The sequence below is a fragment of the Excalfactoria chinensis genome, chromosome 2 (genome assembly GCF_039878825.1).
Source record: "Excalfactoria chinensis isolate bCotChi1 chromosome 2, bCotChi1.hap2, whole genome shotgun sequence".
In the NCBI taxonomy this organism is placed as follows: Eukaryota; Metazoa; Chordata; class Aves; order Galliformes; family Phasianidae; genus Excalfactoria; species Excalfactoria chinensis.
Window position 1 is genome coordinate 62,495,489 of NC_092826.1, and position 16,212 is coordinate 62,511,700.

General features: G+C 37.2%; 1 protein-coding gene across 4 annotated transcripts in view; it reads left to right on the forward strand.

The window, feature by feature from the left end:
* Positions 1 to 16,212, forward strand: part of GALNT1 (polypeptide N-acetylgalactosaminyltransferase 1) — a 101,461-nt gene that overhangs the window by 75,540 nt on the left and 9,709 nt on the right. For all 4 annotated transcript variants that reach the window (XM_072327736.1, XM_072327734.1, XM_072327735.1 and 1 more), the window contains 5 exons: positions 2,409 to 2,575; positions 7,348 to 7,555; positions 9,413 to 9,583; positions 11,843 to 11,960; positions 12,855 to 13,035. In XM_072327736.1, coding sequence (XP_072183837.1) covers positions 2,409 to 2,575; positions 7,348 to 7,555; positions 9,413 to 9,583; positions 11,843 to 11,960; positions 12,855 to 13,035 — 845 coding nt within the window. The remainder of the gene's footprint in view (positions 1 to 2,408; positions 2,576 to 7,347; positions 7,556 to 9,412; positions 9,584 to 11,842; positions 11,961 to 12,854; positions 13,036 to 16,212) is intronic.

The following is a 16,212-nucleotide window of genomic DNA, read 5'->3' on the forward strand; positions in this document are numbered from 1 at the left end:
TTCAAATTTCCCTTAATTCATGCCCTGTGTGTCATACCCTTGATGGTTATGTTCTGCTACTAATGTTGCTTAACTGTTGGTTGAAACAAATGCTGCATTTTAAATTCAGTAGTAATCCCATTCTGGGGTAATTTGTTTTCAAATGAAAGACAAAAAGGATTCTTAATTTAAATGTTCGGTACTACAGATAAGATGTGAGTTTTACATAGAGGGCTGATGCTGAGTTAACTGTTCTCTTTCTGTTTTGCTGTTCTGCAGCAGTGTGTTCCTGGGGGAAAGTAGCGTATGGCAAGAGTTTCAAAATTAAGAACTTACTTTTTGTTATCTAGTCACAAATATTTGTACAGATATATTAACTAAGTATGCATAGAAGGGCAGGTGAAAGGAATACTGTTGTGAAACCAACTTGTGTTGCCACTTGTGAAAGTCTCTTAAATGTTAGTGGACAGGGCAGCATAGGTCACTCTTAAATTGTTAGTCCTGAAAGGGCTGATGGCTGTGATTCCAATAGGCTGGTCTTGTTATGGATGCAGTGATGTTCAGCTTCTAGGGGTCGCAGAGAGTAGAAATGCCTGAGAGGGGGCTCTCATCAGCCTTCTGTATGCCCTTCAGGCATGTTAGGGCTAAAAAGTTTCCCTTCAAAGATGGATCTTAAAGATTCTGTTGTCTTTATACTCAAGGCGATGTAGTGTTTTATAAATGTGCTAGTCTGTGGCTAGTTTTTTTAATACCAGATCATTCATTTGGAACTCAGTAAAATAAAAGCTTCCATAAAACCAAGATAGGCAAGGCTGAAGATCCAAAATGTAGTATTGCAATGACAAATCCAATGGCCACCCCAGGATGTTTGTCCTGTTGAGTGAGATGTTATGGCTTCTTATGGAGTACAGCAAACAGATTTCTCTCAGCTTTTCTACAAATATTCTGTTAAAAGCTATAGGATCAACTGGAAGATTTACATTTCTACTGAGGCTGAACACCAACACTTTTGATACTTTATTTTCTGGTCAAGAGTGAAGTGCTGTAGAAGGAATCAAATATTGGTGGTTTGGTTTTAAAGCAACAAAATGGGCTGAACACGTGAAAAATAAAAGAATATTTGGCCCATGTATAGAATTTGCCATCTGAAATTCAAAGCATCTTTGCCAAAAGCTATTTTATTTTTCAAGTGGTACCACAGAAATAATACTTTGTCAGTTGATGTACTTCACAGATTTTCTTTATGCATGAATCAAATAAAAAAGAACAGGGGTATGAGTGTTTTCTCTAAAGATTTTGACACTCGCTTTGGTGTAATGAATAATTAAAGTCAGCCGTGATTGTAGACAAGTCTAATATTGAGGACAGATAGTGCCTGTTTCAAAGATATTGCTGTTTCAATTCTCAGAAGGGGAAGCATGATTGCACAGAAGCTCTTTGAGATGCTTCCTAAATTATACCTGGACTTAAATTATACCCCATTTTATCTGGGATCTAGGCTCAGTGAGGGGTTTTGTCACTACCACAGAGCCAAAATGCCTGTGTGTTAGGATAGCTGCTCTTGCTTCGAGCTCTCTGGCTAACCGAGTTAGCTAGCAAATAAAATATTCATGCTGTGAGCTTGCTTTTGGCTTGTGTTCATGGTGTCACCAGTTTTTCCGAAGGGTGGGAATAGATGCTGACACCATGGTCCTGTATTAACAGGTTGTTCCTTCTGTATTGTTTTTATACTTAGGGTTAAAGATATGCACTGTTTACTTCTCAGACTCTCATTTAGGGCCACAGGTGATAGTCATAAATACTTTTAAACATATTTGAATAATATTTAAAACAGATTGCATTTGAATGACTGTATGTAATGAGCTGGTATCTACTAAAAGCTTTTCTGTTGGAGTGAAGCTACAAATCTCAAATGTGCCCAGAGTTTTTTCTCACACAGTTATGAATTACTTTTTTCGTGTTCATTATATATTCTTTATTTACGCGGTTTCTTTCAAGTTTGCCATTTCTTATCTTGTGCATTTCTCATCCCTTTTCCCCCCTGTCCCTGTAATAGTACTAGGGTTACCCCTTGCCCTCTGAGGGAATGCAGGCCTAAAAGAGCACCTCAAGTTAGTGTACTTGTTTTGTGAAGCACTGCATATCCAAGTAGTGGGAATAAATACTGTTAGCTGTATGTGATGGCAGTGTGGATGTCTGTCATTTCAAGTACTGGTTACTCTGTGAAGGTTCCATTTCTGAGTGGTGGAGTGGAATATTTGATGTATACATGAATGTAAGGAAACATTAATTCGTGCACTTTTTCCTCCTTTTGTTGCATTTCATGTGGCATTAATATAAATTATTGTATGGTTTTACTTAAAAATAGACTTCAAATTTGCAGTTCTAACTTCATCATTACAGATGTTCTTTTTTTTCTTGGTTTACAGTTGTAAAACAAAGGTGTATGCAGACAACCTTCCCACAACAAGTGTTGTTATTGTTTTTCACAATGAGGCTTGGAGCACACTTCTACGAACTGTTCATAGTGTGATCAACCGGTCACCACGACACATGCTGGAAGAAATTGTACTTGTTGATGATGCCAGTGAAAGAGGTAATGATAAATGTTGATACCACTGTCTAACTTAGCACTCAAAGGGATCAGTATTGACTTTTCAGCTTATAGGAAGTTGCAGTTCAGTTTCCCTGCTTTATGAGATTCCACTTTTTAATGGTCAGTGGACAAAAGGAAAATTCTGTGATGCAGAGTAAAGCTTGCATTGTGTTTCATTACACTATATAGTGAAATTAATGGACAAAACTTGAAGCTGGTTTTCTTAAAATGACTCTAGATGTTGCTGGCCAATGATTTTTGTAAATTACAATGTAGTAAGAATAAAGATAATTTGGACAGTACTTGGTTACTCATTTTGGATCAGTTATTTTGTTTCTTGATTGATTTTTGTCAGTGTTGTTGGTTATGAAGTGTAACTTGAGGGATATTTTTTCTTGTAAGTATATGAGAATGAGAGAGTATTATGTTTTCTAAAATATTTCTACACTTGTATGATGAAATAATCCTTTAAAATATATTTCTGTTTTGGATGCTTTCCAGTAGATTAATAGCTAGGAGGCCATTATTTAAAGTAAATAAATAAATTCTTGGCAGCCACCATTTGTTGGCGGTCATCTGTATTTATCTGTATCAGCAGTAATTTCCCTGCTTTAGTTGGAGAATTGAGGGGTTGTGCAGCCAGCATGCTGATATCTCAGTTTGAGGCATCTGATTCCAATATTGCAAAATACGTATTCTGCTTATTAGGTTAATTCCAACTTCACAGTAAGATGGGTCCAAACATCTGAACAAACAAAATCTATGTACAAGAAGAAATGCTGGATTGCAGACCTTATGGTCTGAGTAGCATTGTGGATTACAATAACTCGCAGGAACCTTTGTGGATTCACAGCTGAAGAATTTACAGGGTATGAAGGTTATGAAGAATTCATAGAGTGTCTTTTTATACTTTGTACCTAGTACAGTAAAAAGTATGAGTTTCTTCTTCAGGTTGTATGCATGTATGGTGATGCGAGATTTTGCCTGACACTTCCAGGCCATGTAAGTCTAGAGAACAGCTGACTGTGAAGATGAACAAGGGAAAGGGAGATAATACCAGTTCGATGAGTTGTGACCAGGCTGTTCACCTAGGGATGCATTGCTCGTGCACTCAGGTTGTGTTTGCATGTGTATCAGAATGTGTTCCTCACTTCAACAACTTCTAGTGCAATTTGGAAACAGAAAAAGGCTTGAAAGGCAATCATACTCTGGGAGAAGAGAGGGAATGCCTATGCAAAGGGCAAAGCTATCACAGGAATGTGCTCCAGATGGGATGGGAGTTGTGATGAACTTTTTAGCTTCTAGAAGGGTCAAATTTTCAATATTTTGGAGGAAATTGGTTAACGGCACCCCTCAATTTCTTGTAGTTGTTAGAGCTCTTGTTACACCTTTCTTTCTCAACTGCTCACCACTGTGAGGATTATTCCTGGGGAGCACAGATGCTGATATTTGGGTTTTCAGCGTGTGTAATCAGTTTATTGTGCAGGTGCAGGTTTCCTTAATGAAACAGAGGGAGTACTGTTTTGGTTGGTTGGCTCTTACGCTCAGACTCATGCTAGAAAAACAAAGTTTAGTGCAAATCTGCTCTGTTTCATTTATCTACACAGTCCCTTTCAATAATTCATATCTTTGCTAATGATTAATAGTGACAGGTCAGCTTTCAATGTGACCTAGAAATAGGGTAAGCTAATATTAAAATAGCTTGGGCAGATACTTCTTATGTTTTGTCTCTTTAATTCCAATTTAATAAACAAGAACGGTAACAGCAACCAAAAATTTTATTTAGCACTAGCCGTGTCCTCATTATGAAGTAGAATAATAATTCAATTTAAAAATGGCTTTTTAAAAATATCCTTTGTGTTCCTGATTTGTATGAGGTAGGTGACAAAATCGAGATAATTCTAGGCTGAAAGACATAACATTGTATACATAAAACATTATATTTATTTTTTGGTGATGTTATTGAGCATCTTTAGTTTTGAAATCGGTGATCACTTTGGTACCTTTTATTTACAGTTATTTTCAACAGTTTCTGAAAGTTGTTTTGTTTTTCTTCTTTATGCTTTATTTTCCAAAAACTTGCTATGTTTCCAGCAAATGTTCTTTAAATAAAACCGAAGGGATGTGATGCCTGAAAATATGAAGGCTTTAGCATATGCTACTTACATATTCTGTTTGTGTTGAATTAAAACGGCAGACTTTTTTCCAGAAAAAGAAAACTGTTCAGCCTGAGTAGTGTATTTTGAATTCTAACATCAGAGTCGATTTAATTGGAATGAAGTAAGCATTCAGTCTGCCTGAAGCACACTTTGTACCTGCCAGTGTCAAGCTCTTAGAAGAATGAATTTGCATAATATCACACAGTTATTTACACTGCAAAAAAAAACCTTTGGAGAAACAAGGCATGGCTGTAACAGTGCTTCTCTAGTTGCTGATCAGAATGGCGTATTTTGTTTTCAAGTATTAATCTTTGTTAACTACTTTGCTATACAGCGTTAACAGAAGAAATCAGACGTAGTCAGTAGTTTAAAACTAGGTCAAGTGCTGAATGGCCCCGTGTGCCAGAAAGATTAGATCAGGACAGAAAACACCCACAGAAGCTAGTGATGCAGATGCATATCGAAGCAATGGTTTTAAAACTAAATGTCTGAAAATAACGTCTTTAAAGTGTTTGTGCTTCTTTTATCTGTGACTGCATGATTAAGAATCTGTAAATCTGTATGGTAGCTTAATAAAAATATATATTTAGTTTGAAACTTAGTGTTTAGTTTATGTTCATGAAGGTATGACTCAGTAATGGAGTTGTCCAATTATTTTTCACTTTGCACACTTACTGGCTTTAACTGAGTAGATTTGTTGTTTTTTTTTCTTTTTTGTCATCTTGGCTTTCTTAGTTCCACTACTGCCATAGAAGATGGCACTACTGCCATAGAAGATGGCAGTAGTCTAACAGTCCATAGCAATAAGTAAAAATATTCATAGTTTGATAGAGAAAAAGTTTATGAAAGGAGTATCCAGCAGAAAGTTCTGTCTCTGACATGGAAGGTTTTTTTGCAAGTAATGTCAAAACCTCAACCTCTGCCTAAAGTGCATGAGGCAATGCTAAAAACTTACTCAGCTGTCATCCCAGGTCACTCCTGAACATCTAATGCTGTAGTGCGTAAATATTTTCATTTGGGTGTTTAACATAGGATTTAGTGTAAGTATAACCACTTGGCTTGCGTCTAAAGTTATCTCTGAAGTTTAACATTTCTAGTAGGCCAAAATCTATTAGATGTATTAAGAGATTATCTGTGTAATCAGGCATTTACACATATATATGTATATACATTAAACTATAAGTAGTTCCACAATGCTAGTCTCTTACATTGGTGGCTCTGGAAAGCTATGTAGTAAGAAGTGCAGTCAATTTGATACAGGCCGTGTCGGTCAAACGATGTGTGCTTAGCCCCAACAGGCCTGCAAAATTTTCTGATGTGAAAATGGGTTTGTACTTCTCAGTTTTTACTGCTAAACATTCTTTTGAATCTCTGTTAATACACACAATAAAAAATTAACTTGTAGTGAGTTTCTCTGGAGACAAATATTTAAGATCTTTCCAACTCTTTTAGCACAGCTCGGCATCCAAGATGCGTCAAAACTTATTTCAGTGGGTTTTAGTGACAGTCCAACAGTGCACAGGGGAAAATGAGGAGGGAATTAGCTCACCAGAGAACTAGTGAGGAATGGTGATCATCTTTGGGGCAGCTCTACCTCTTGAGATTTACAAGACAGCCCAAGAGTTCATGCCGTGCTTTTTCTACCTCCAGTGTCGCTCACATTCTTTCATGAAGTACTTAATATCTTACATTGAATCCTACTCTAGGCTGTGCACTGTTGTACTACAGCTCTCACACGCTTTGAATGTATCGTGTAGCACATTCAGTAGCTGTGTTTTATGAGTACTTTTTTTGCTTGTATTACAGATTTCAAATCTGTTCAGCGTTATTACACAAGTTTATATGGCTATGAATTGCTTTCTTTCCCCTCAGTTCTTTGTTCTTCCTTATTATTTTTTGTAGTCTAGACAAAGACTATGCCGAGCAGTGGGAAATCTGACAGCTGTTTATACTGCAATAAATTCTGAGTTTACCAGCATTTATTAGTCATTAGTTAGTTATGGCTGTTGTGTTTTAATTAACTTGATCCTCAGATAAGCAGGTTTGTGATATAGATGCTCATTTACATATGTCTGATTGTCTTCCTTTTTGTTTTTAGGAGTTATTATTATAACTTAGAGATATTAGCCAGACAAATATAGAGAAAGCAGAACTGAAAAATGCACTTGGTCGTATTTTAAACTATGCAAAGAAATGATCTGTAAGTTACATTGTGGTAGGAGATAAACAGTTCAGCTAGTTGGCTCTTTTTTGTTACTTTCATGATGGATAAATTCATGCCCAAGAATATGTATGCATACATTTATTTCATAATCAAATCTTGTCTATCCCATCATACTTTTATGTAAGTATTCTACGCTCTCCATTTTTGTTTCCCGTGATGATAGAATGAAAAGAAACTTCCTGCTCTAGCAAGTGGAATGCAGGGGGTTGCAGAAGGGCTTAGTTCAAAGAGGAGAATAAGCAGCAGAGTATACTAGCTGAGAAAAGAGGAAGATAGAAAAGCAAGGAAATACCTTCTTTCAACTCTCTTCATCAAAACCAAAGGGAGAATAAAAGCTGTACTTTGTAACTGACTGTTTGATTTTTATGATTATTTTTTTTTCCTTGCAGACTTCTTGAAAAGACCACTGGAGAGCTACGTAAAAAAATTAAAAGTACCAGTCCATGTGATTCGAATGGAACAGCGCTCTGGTTTGATCCGAGCTAGATTAAAGGGGGCTGCGGCTTCCAAAGGCCAGGTCATCACCTTCTTAGATGCTCATTGTGAATGTACAGTAGGCTGGCTTGAACCTCTGCTGGCAAGGATCAAAGCTGATAGGTAATTATCTATCTGATTGACCATCATTATTATTTCTTTTAAGGTTTTTAAGAAGTTTCTAAGCGCTATGATGTAACCTAAAAGTAAATATCTACTTTCTGAAAGGACAAGTAAGTCCTGTATTTCACATTGGTGTAAGGCTAAAAGGCTAATTTGGAAATGCTTCTGAAAGGTGAGACGTGGTTTAAAATGAAGTTTATATTGGAACACATGAGCTAGGGTGTTTACAAACTGGGTGATCTGAGTGTGAATGGAGCGGAGAGTAGTGGAATTTGACCTCTTTTACCTGGCTTACTCCTTCGTGAATTTGGGAAGATATTCTTAAGGAAGAAATGGAGGCCCTGGTCACAACAAAGTAACATTTTTTTAATAAAGGCAGGTAGCAATAGGACGAGGGGAAATGGCATTGAACTGGAAGAGGGTAGATATAGACTAGATATCTGGAAGAAATTATTTACTGTGAGAGTGGTGAATGGAATGGGTTGCCCAGTGAAGTTGTGGATGCCCCCTCCTTGGAAGTATTGAAGGCCAGGCTGGATGGAGCTTTGTGCAAAACCTGGTCTAAGAAGGAGGTGTCCCTGCCTATAGCAGGGAGGTTGGAACTGGATGATCTTAAAGGCCCGTTCCAACCCAAACCATTCTGTGATTCAGTTCTATGACTCTGCAACTGGAAGTATCTCTCAAGTTTACTGTAATCAGGTTCTTATGACTTCTTTATTTCATAATATGGTTTGTGAATAATCTGTGGATGAGTGAAATTCTACAGTATGACTTGGTCTTCTAGGGTGTATTTTCTTAAGTTGGAGTAGTTACTGGAATTGTGCTAATCTACACTGCAGTAGCATAGCTTTGTGCTTATTTAAAATCAGTATTCACGATGCTTATATCCATGTAAACATGGTGGAAGCTTGGGCGTTGTTTCATTTTATAGAGAAATTGGTATGCTTTACAACATACATCTGAGCAGTGATTCCAGAGTTGCAGACTAGTTACTAGTAAACAGCATTTTAAATAGGCTAGCTACTAAGCATAGTGTTGCAGATCTTAGTTTTTTTCTTATGGTTACAGGTGAAAACCATATAAGTTTTCATGTTACAAAATTCAAGTTTGCATGATGAAAAAGCTGCAGCTTCTGAAGAGCCTTTGTACAGAGCTGTACAGAGACACAATATCAACCTTCAGGTTATCGTTTTTGTGAGATGTATGTTAATTGTTGCTGCAGTTTGTGCAGATAGCCTAAGTAAATGAGTCCTTTGAACTTAGTTGCAGATCTTTCCATGAGTGGAAGCCGACTTGAGGACAGTTTTTTCATTATCTTCAAGATGATTAGGATTATTATCTCTGAGTATATACATGCCTTAATGATGTCAGAACGGTAGACAATGAAGCTTCTTTCTGTCTATTTTGATGTGGTAGCTCATTTCTTAATCCTGATGGCATATTGGAATACTTCCCCAGGGCTAATGACTTGAGTCTTAATTTAAAAACATGCCAGTTATTTTGACCACTTAACTAGAAACCAAAGCTTCTTTTATATGCAGTCACTGTTTGACATTGAGAAAAGCTATGATCAGTTTTTTCCATCTGCAGAAGGTGATTAATTATTACTGATAATAATGCATGTACTATTGCTTTTAGAGCTAGTCTTGCCGAAATTGGGTCAGAGTTTTCATTTGGATGAGTTATTTCAAATTAGATCATTGTGGTAGTAATCTATTATGTACTGCTGAGAAATGACATTTGAACTTTTAAACTTAGGACATGTTAAAAATGGAGCTGGAAAAAAAAAGAAGAAAGAAACTACAAACCATTTTCTGAAACTTGTACTAATAGATTCTGGTTTTTTCTTCTTTCTAGGAGAACGGTTGTGTGTCCCATCATTGATGTAATTAGTGATGACACCTTTGAATACATGGCAGGTTCTGACATGACCTATGGTGGTTTCAACTGGAAGTTGAATTTTCGTTGGTATCCAGTTCCTCAAAGAGAGATGGATCGACGGAAAGGAGATCGAACTCTTCCTGTTAGGTAATCATTAAATTTGTTAAGATGTTCATCTGATGTTCTTTCTGGATTAATCTTCTATACCGGTAGGCAATTAATTTCTGTTGCAATATTTTGATCTGTTTGAAGGATCAGCAGAAAGGCTGTTTTACATGAATTGGCTGTTCCTAACTTTTGAAAGGAATGAAGAAAGCTATCAGTATGTCATTGTAGAACTATTTCCATTTTTTTTGCTAATTACCAGCTAACTGCCAGCTTTTTGCTAGTTTTTGTGATGCATATATTTTTATTGAAGAAATACCTTATCTTTTTTCTCTAAGAGAATAAACAATGTTTTAAATACGTAGTAATTTTTATTTCTCGCTGGTGTCTGTGAGGGTTGCTCTGAAAGTAATGCATCCTGTTTTTTATTATGTTGGGCCGCAATGTCAGAGGTGGATGTTGGTTCTATGGCAGTAGAGGATGAACCTTCCTGCCAATATTTCATTAAATTTTGATGGCTTAAGTGGCAGCAGAAGGATGCAGTATTACAAACCAGTGTCTGACACAAAGGTATGTGTGTGAAGCGAAGATACAGAATTGAATTCCTTCATCCAGTAAAGAAATTGCACCTGTTGGCATTCACATCCACTTAATGAACATTTGTGGAGACCAAGCAGTGGATTTAAGTTTAATGAGGCCGTGAGGGGTACATTTCAGTGGTAGCAACAGTAGCGTGAAAGACCGGCCATGTTCACAATGACCATGCACAGCTGTTGCACCATGAAGAGCATCTCAATCAGCTCATCCACACAGATCAGCAGATTATGATGAGGGAGCTGTGTACAGAGTAATGTCACAGTAATGCCAGTCTTCATACCAGTTTGAAGACCACGGAACACATTGCCAATCTTGAGTGGACTGTTGTACCCTACTCACCATATAGTTCAGATTCAGTGCCTTCTAAATTCCACGCGTTTGGGCTGATGAAAAGTAGACTGTGTGACCAGCATTTTCCTAGTAATGACACAGTCAGAGCAGGTCACATCCACTCATGCAGGATGTTACAAGAGTGACATGCAGGCTCTTGTCCATCGCTGGTAAAAATAGCCTGCTAGTGGTGATGATTATGTTGAAAAACTGTTGTAGCTGAGAATTTGCTCTGTCAAATAGTGTTAATGTGCTCTATCTGTGATAGTTTCTGTAGAAATAAATAGGAGGCATTACTTCTAGAGCAGTTTATGTGCGTGTGCTTGTGTGCATGTACATAAACATATCACAAACACGTGAAAGGGAGGCAAATTTATTCTGGTATTTCTTATTTGCAAAGATAATATGGAACACATATAACTTGAGTGTAATATATACCTTAACACAACTTCAGATTTACATTTCCTGGCCTTAACACTCAGAAAAGTGGGCAATATTAACTTAATATAAGGTTGAAGATGTGATCTCCGGTATTTTTTGTTTGTGCTCTATTATGAAGGAATCGAAGGGTGTTCTCAGGACGTGGTTAATGGATTATTTTTTTCTCCAATATCCATTTTAGTGGAAAAAGGCACGCAAATTATAGTTAGATTGCGACCATCTAACTTATATTTAACATGTCTTTCAGAAAAAGCATGAAGAAAAATGACTAGTGGTAAGAAATCATTTATGCTAGAAAAATGTCATTTGTAGACTCAAACAATGAAATTATATCAGCAGGCAAACGTGTAGCTTATGTATTGTGTGCTTGTTGACTAAAAAAATGCAAATTTGGGAAGTTTTGCTAAAGTATGAGAAATGAGCATTCTTTCTTTATTTCCCACTAGTAAGGAACTAGTAAAGAAAATCTGGATATAACTCTGATTGTACATCTTTCCTTGTATAAAGTAGTAGTAATGAAAGCACACAGACCACTACTTGGCCTCTTGAAATTCTTCAGGAGTAATTGATGGACGTGTATATTTCCTGTAAGGAAATTGTTTTTCCTTTTCTCTAAGAATTACCATCACTGGAGGCAGAAGGCTCCTGCAGGAATGGCAGCAGCTTATTAGCAGCCATTTCTCTATTCAGAGTCAAACTTGAAGTGAGAAAACAATGAGAACTGTCAGTAACCACTTCCTTCTCCAGAAAATGTTGAGCTAGCAAATACATCAATGGTAACTGGATTTGGACAGAAGCCTCGTGAGAAGGAGCGTGTTCTGAGCTGCAGAAATAAAAAGCCGTTTTGTCAGTGTAAATGTGAAATGTATTTAAGTATGTCTTTGTAGTGACTGATGCTTATTTTTTCTTCTGTTTTTTTTTTTTTTTTTTCAGGACGCCTACAATGGCAGGAGGTCTTTTTTCAATAGACAGAGATTACTTTCAGGAAATTGGAACATATGATGCCGGAATGGATATTTGGGGTGGAGAAAACTTAGAAATTTCTTTCAGGGTGGGTAAAAGCTCGTCTCTGCTTGATGTGTTAGTGAGTGCGTCTCACATTCTGTAAAATACAGGCCAGCTGACAGTGACAAGGTCCTCTCCTTTTGCATCTAGCAGTGTACTTCCTGTCCAGCTCCTCTGGTGGGGACATGCGACAACTGTACCTGTCAGTGAAGAAAAGTGTGTGTGATGAATAGTTGACAGTCTTGTGTCAAAAATGGAATCGCAGTGTTTATTGTGAATAAATACATATTTTATTTTTATTACAAGGAATTCTGTTAGAAAACCTGTGGGGAGCATAAGTTAAGGGTGATACTGTCAGTGTATGGTTTAGCACGTCAGTCAGACATGAGTGGCTCTGTTGATTTTTTCCGTGTGGCTTACCTTAAAGATTGTCTGTTTTCATTTGATTGTGGACCTAACCAGCATTGTTCTCACTTTCATTCCTACCAAATAGCACCATTACCTTTCGTGTTATTTGTCAGCTCCGAACAAATAAGTGGTTCCAAAAAGAAGCTGAAAATATTTTCAGAAGTGTTACTTGGGAAATGTATGTTGTTTTTACGTGGGGGATCTGTTTTGTAGTGGACTTCAACTACCTGTTACTTTCCTGTGATTCATGTGAACCTTTTTGTTCCTTTGCTGTCCAGCTGTCCTGATTCTCTAAATAAATCTTAACGCTACAGGGCCTGATATAGTCTTCCTTATGCTATCCCCCTTAGGCTTTTGAGCATCCTTACCTGTTGAACAGGAAACAAACTTACTTTTCCCTTTCATATAGTATTTTTATGTTTTAAATATCAACTATCTTTTCTCCAAAATGAGTAACATTAAATAATTAACATTTTAAAACATTCTTTTTTTAACCATTTAAACCATGCAGTAACTGTGCTTTCTCTTTCAGATTTGGCAGTGTGGTGGCACTTTGGAAATTGTAACTTGTTCACATGTTGGGCACGTGTTCAGAAAAGCAACACCATATACTTTTCCAGGAGGTACAGGGCAGATCATCAACAAAAATAACAGACGGCTTGCAGAAGTCTGGATGGATGAATTCAAAAACTTCTTTTATATCATTTCCCCAGGTGAGCCAAGTCTTTGGTTATTAGAAGAAATGTCTGTTGTGAATTAAAATGGATTACTGCTGGGGAAAAAAAACAACAACCAACATAAGTATCATGAGTATCTAGCTAAAAATGGTATTTCTTATAATTTCATGAAACAGAACTCACAAAAGATGTACAAAAATGATAGCTTTAATTAAAACAGTGTGTTATTAGCCTGTCCAGAAATGTACCTTGAAAAGTATGAAGTCTTTATTTTTTTCTTGAAAGATGAACATGACTTATGAATGAGCTTTCTGTGGAATGAAGTTAAAGCTCAGTAGAACATCACAGTTTAACTGTAGTGCTAAAAGCTCGCTGTCCAAATACATCTCATAATGTGGTAGAGTTTGGCCTCTGGCTTCTGTGTTGTGGGCATTTCAGGTTGAATCAATCAGAATGGATATAAGTACATTCCTGCAGCAGGAGGGGCAGTCGTCTGGCTCGGTGGAGTTTGCACGTGGTGATCCAGAGTGTGGGGACAAAGTGGCCCATGTATTTGGCTGTGATGATACAAGTCATCTTTCTTAAAGTGAAAGATAATAAAACAAGAGAATGTATAATACGAGAGCAAATTTTCCATGAACTCGTATGTTCTACAAAGCGAAATTTTCAGGAAAAGAAGTGAAGCCTGAGAAATACTGAATTATTACCTTCTGCTACGGATCATTTTTTGTATGTCTTTTTAAACAGAAGACAAACTTTAGAGAGCAACAGACACTGACAACTCATTTGAGTCGTTAGAGACATTTGACATAAAATACTGAGCAGTAGTTTTATATGCGAAACCTGTTTTTCCAAATAGCTGTCTTTAAAGCTACTATTCCCTTGTGACTTGCTTACTAAACTTGCATTAGTATTGAAATGTAAAAACTGTAATAAAATGTAGTATGAGTCTGAACAACGTCAAATTTAGATTACAGGCTTCGAGAATTCTTGTGAGAACATGTGATCACGTTGCTTTATGTTTTTGTTTCTTAATAGAATGCATTGCTTGATTAGGACTACGATCTTTCTTTTCAATTCAGTTTCTGTAATTAATTTTGTAATTTGGTACTAGTCAAAGCCTTTTAGGTGAAATAAGGATCTTACAGCTTGTGGCTGCTCTCCTGTGTTATTAAGAATTATGGATTCGGATGTCAGATGTATAAATGTCTTTCAGATAAGTTGTATATAAATAATGGCAATTAATTTTAGCTAAGATTGGTTTTTTTGCATCCATGCCAAGCTAGATTTTTTTGACCGAGTGGGAGCACCTAATTGTAAAAACAAGCTCTTGAAAACAAAGCTCAATTAGTCAACATAATGGTAATGCTGTGTTATTTTATATATGATCTTTATAGTCCCTCTTTTCGTGGGATAACCATAAGCTACAAAAGGAGTGGTTGTTTTCATTTAGAACTGTTGTTTTAATACAGCTTCCTTTCATGGGTTTATGGCACTGTGTCTATGCATACGTTCTCCTGCTGGAGAAAAGTTACAAAAAAAGTCGTTTAAAATAGAAAGTGAATAAAAGTTAAAGTAAGTTAAGCAGTAGTAGTACTGCACTGTATATTCTCTTCTTTTGAAAGATGCGTGCCTGCACAGTTTGTCTTATGCTAATAACCTGTGATTGGTGGATGTGTTCTTGCCAAGAGCTCTAAGCTGCTCTGAGAGCATCTGCACCAGCCAACTGGCACACAGTCTCATTTGTGTACCCATATCCCTTTGACACCATGTTAAAGTTTGACACTGGAATTTTCAAGTGTTTCAAGAATCATAGGGCCACATTACCTGAATCTGCTGTGTTATTCTGAAATTGGTCTGTTGCCCAAGGCTGTGAAAAAGAATAGTTTGTACTGCGGCTCGCTGCTAGCTATGATGCAATGTTTATTGTTTAGAGAATGAACCGATAGATTGTGCTCAGTGATGCTCATATCTTCTTCCCTCCAAATCCACGAGTGTTTTCAGAACCAGAAGTTACTGTAATTAGAATGGATTATTATTTGGGGAAGTTCACAAACCCCTTACCTTTATTATTCTGTTATCTGTCTTACCTGAGTTAGGCAGACTGTTCATTTTACCTGTTGACAGCAAATATTGCCTTGAATTTTCAGTACATATTTCTAAGCCAACTCAGTGAGTTTCTTCTACATTAACTCATTTTGCCATGCTCTCAGTTTTCAAGCATCCTTTTTATATAAAAACAAAATGCTTAGTTCTTGCAGAATGATGATGTAGTGACTCTCTGGCAGACTGTACAGCCTGTGAAACTCTTGTTAGTGCAGTGTGTACTTTCAGTATTACTGTGACAGTGTCACAGCTTTTTGGAAGGAGCAAGATGAGAAAGCTAGCTGATGCTAGCTTGCAATCCCGGGTGCATATGAGAAGAAAACTAGCAAACCTCTGTGCATCTTGTGTTTTTCTTGTTATGGATGAGGAAATTAGATTTTGAAGGACGTAATATACCGGCAGACATGGTTGAGTCAAATTAACAAGCATTTTTTCTCGTCCTTTATATCCTTTCTTTTCTGCTTCACTGGGAGGGGGAACCACAGAGGGATGCAAACCTAAGATTCTTAGGTAGCTTTCCCATTTCACACGTTCTGAACTGTCTGGAAGGTAATGTCTTACTATTTGATTGAACTCCACAGAGACTTTTTACTGTTGATGTATTTAAGTGGAAAGCTGTACTCTTGAAAAGTAAGCCTTTAATCTTTTTTCCCCCTATAATAAATACTGCCTAATAGGAACTACTTGTGTTTTAAGCTTTCATGCATTTTAGAAGCCATCTTTCTGCTTAGAAGTAGACAAGTACAGAAGGAAGCTGGGCAGGACAGTCTTGCAGCGGGTGCTGCTCAGCCAAAATCCAACCTGTCTCTTCACACACAGCAGCTATTCTCTGCAGCATTAATGGCGCTAACTGTTGCAGTTGCTCTGCATTAGCCTACAGCTTTTCTTACAGCTGTGTGCTGCGGCAGGGTGCTGTTTCACAGACCATTTCCTGTTGGAATCCTGCATATGCAGGTGAATAGCCTGGCTCCTGTCAGCCTGTGCTGTGGATTTTGCCACTTCTCTCTGATTTCTAGACTTGCTCTTTCTTCATTCTCTCTAGTCCAAAATACTGTGACAGGATTGGCCACTGAGATGGCAGTGTCAGTCTAACTGCTTGCTGCAGGG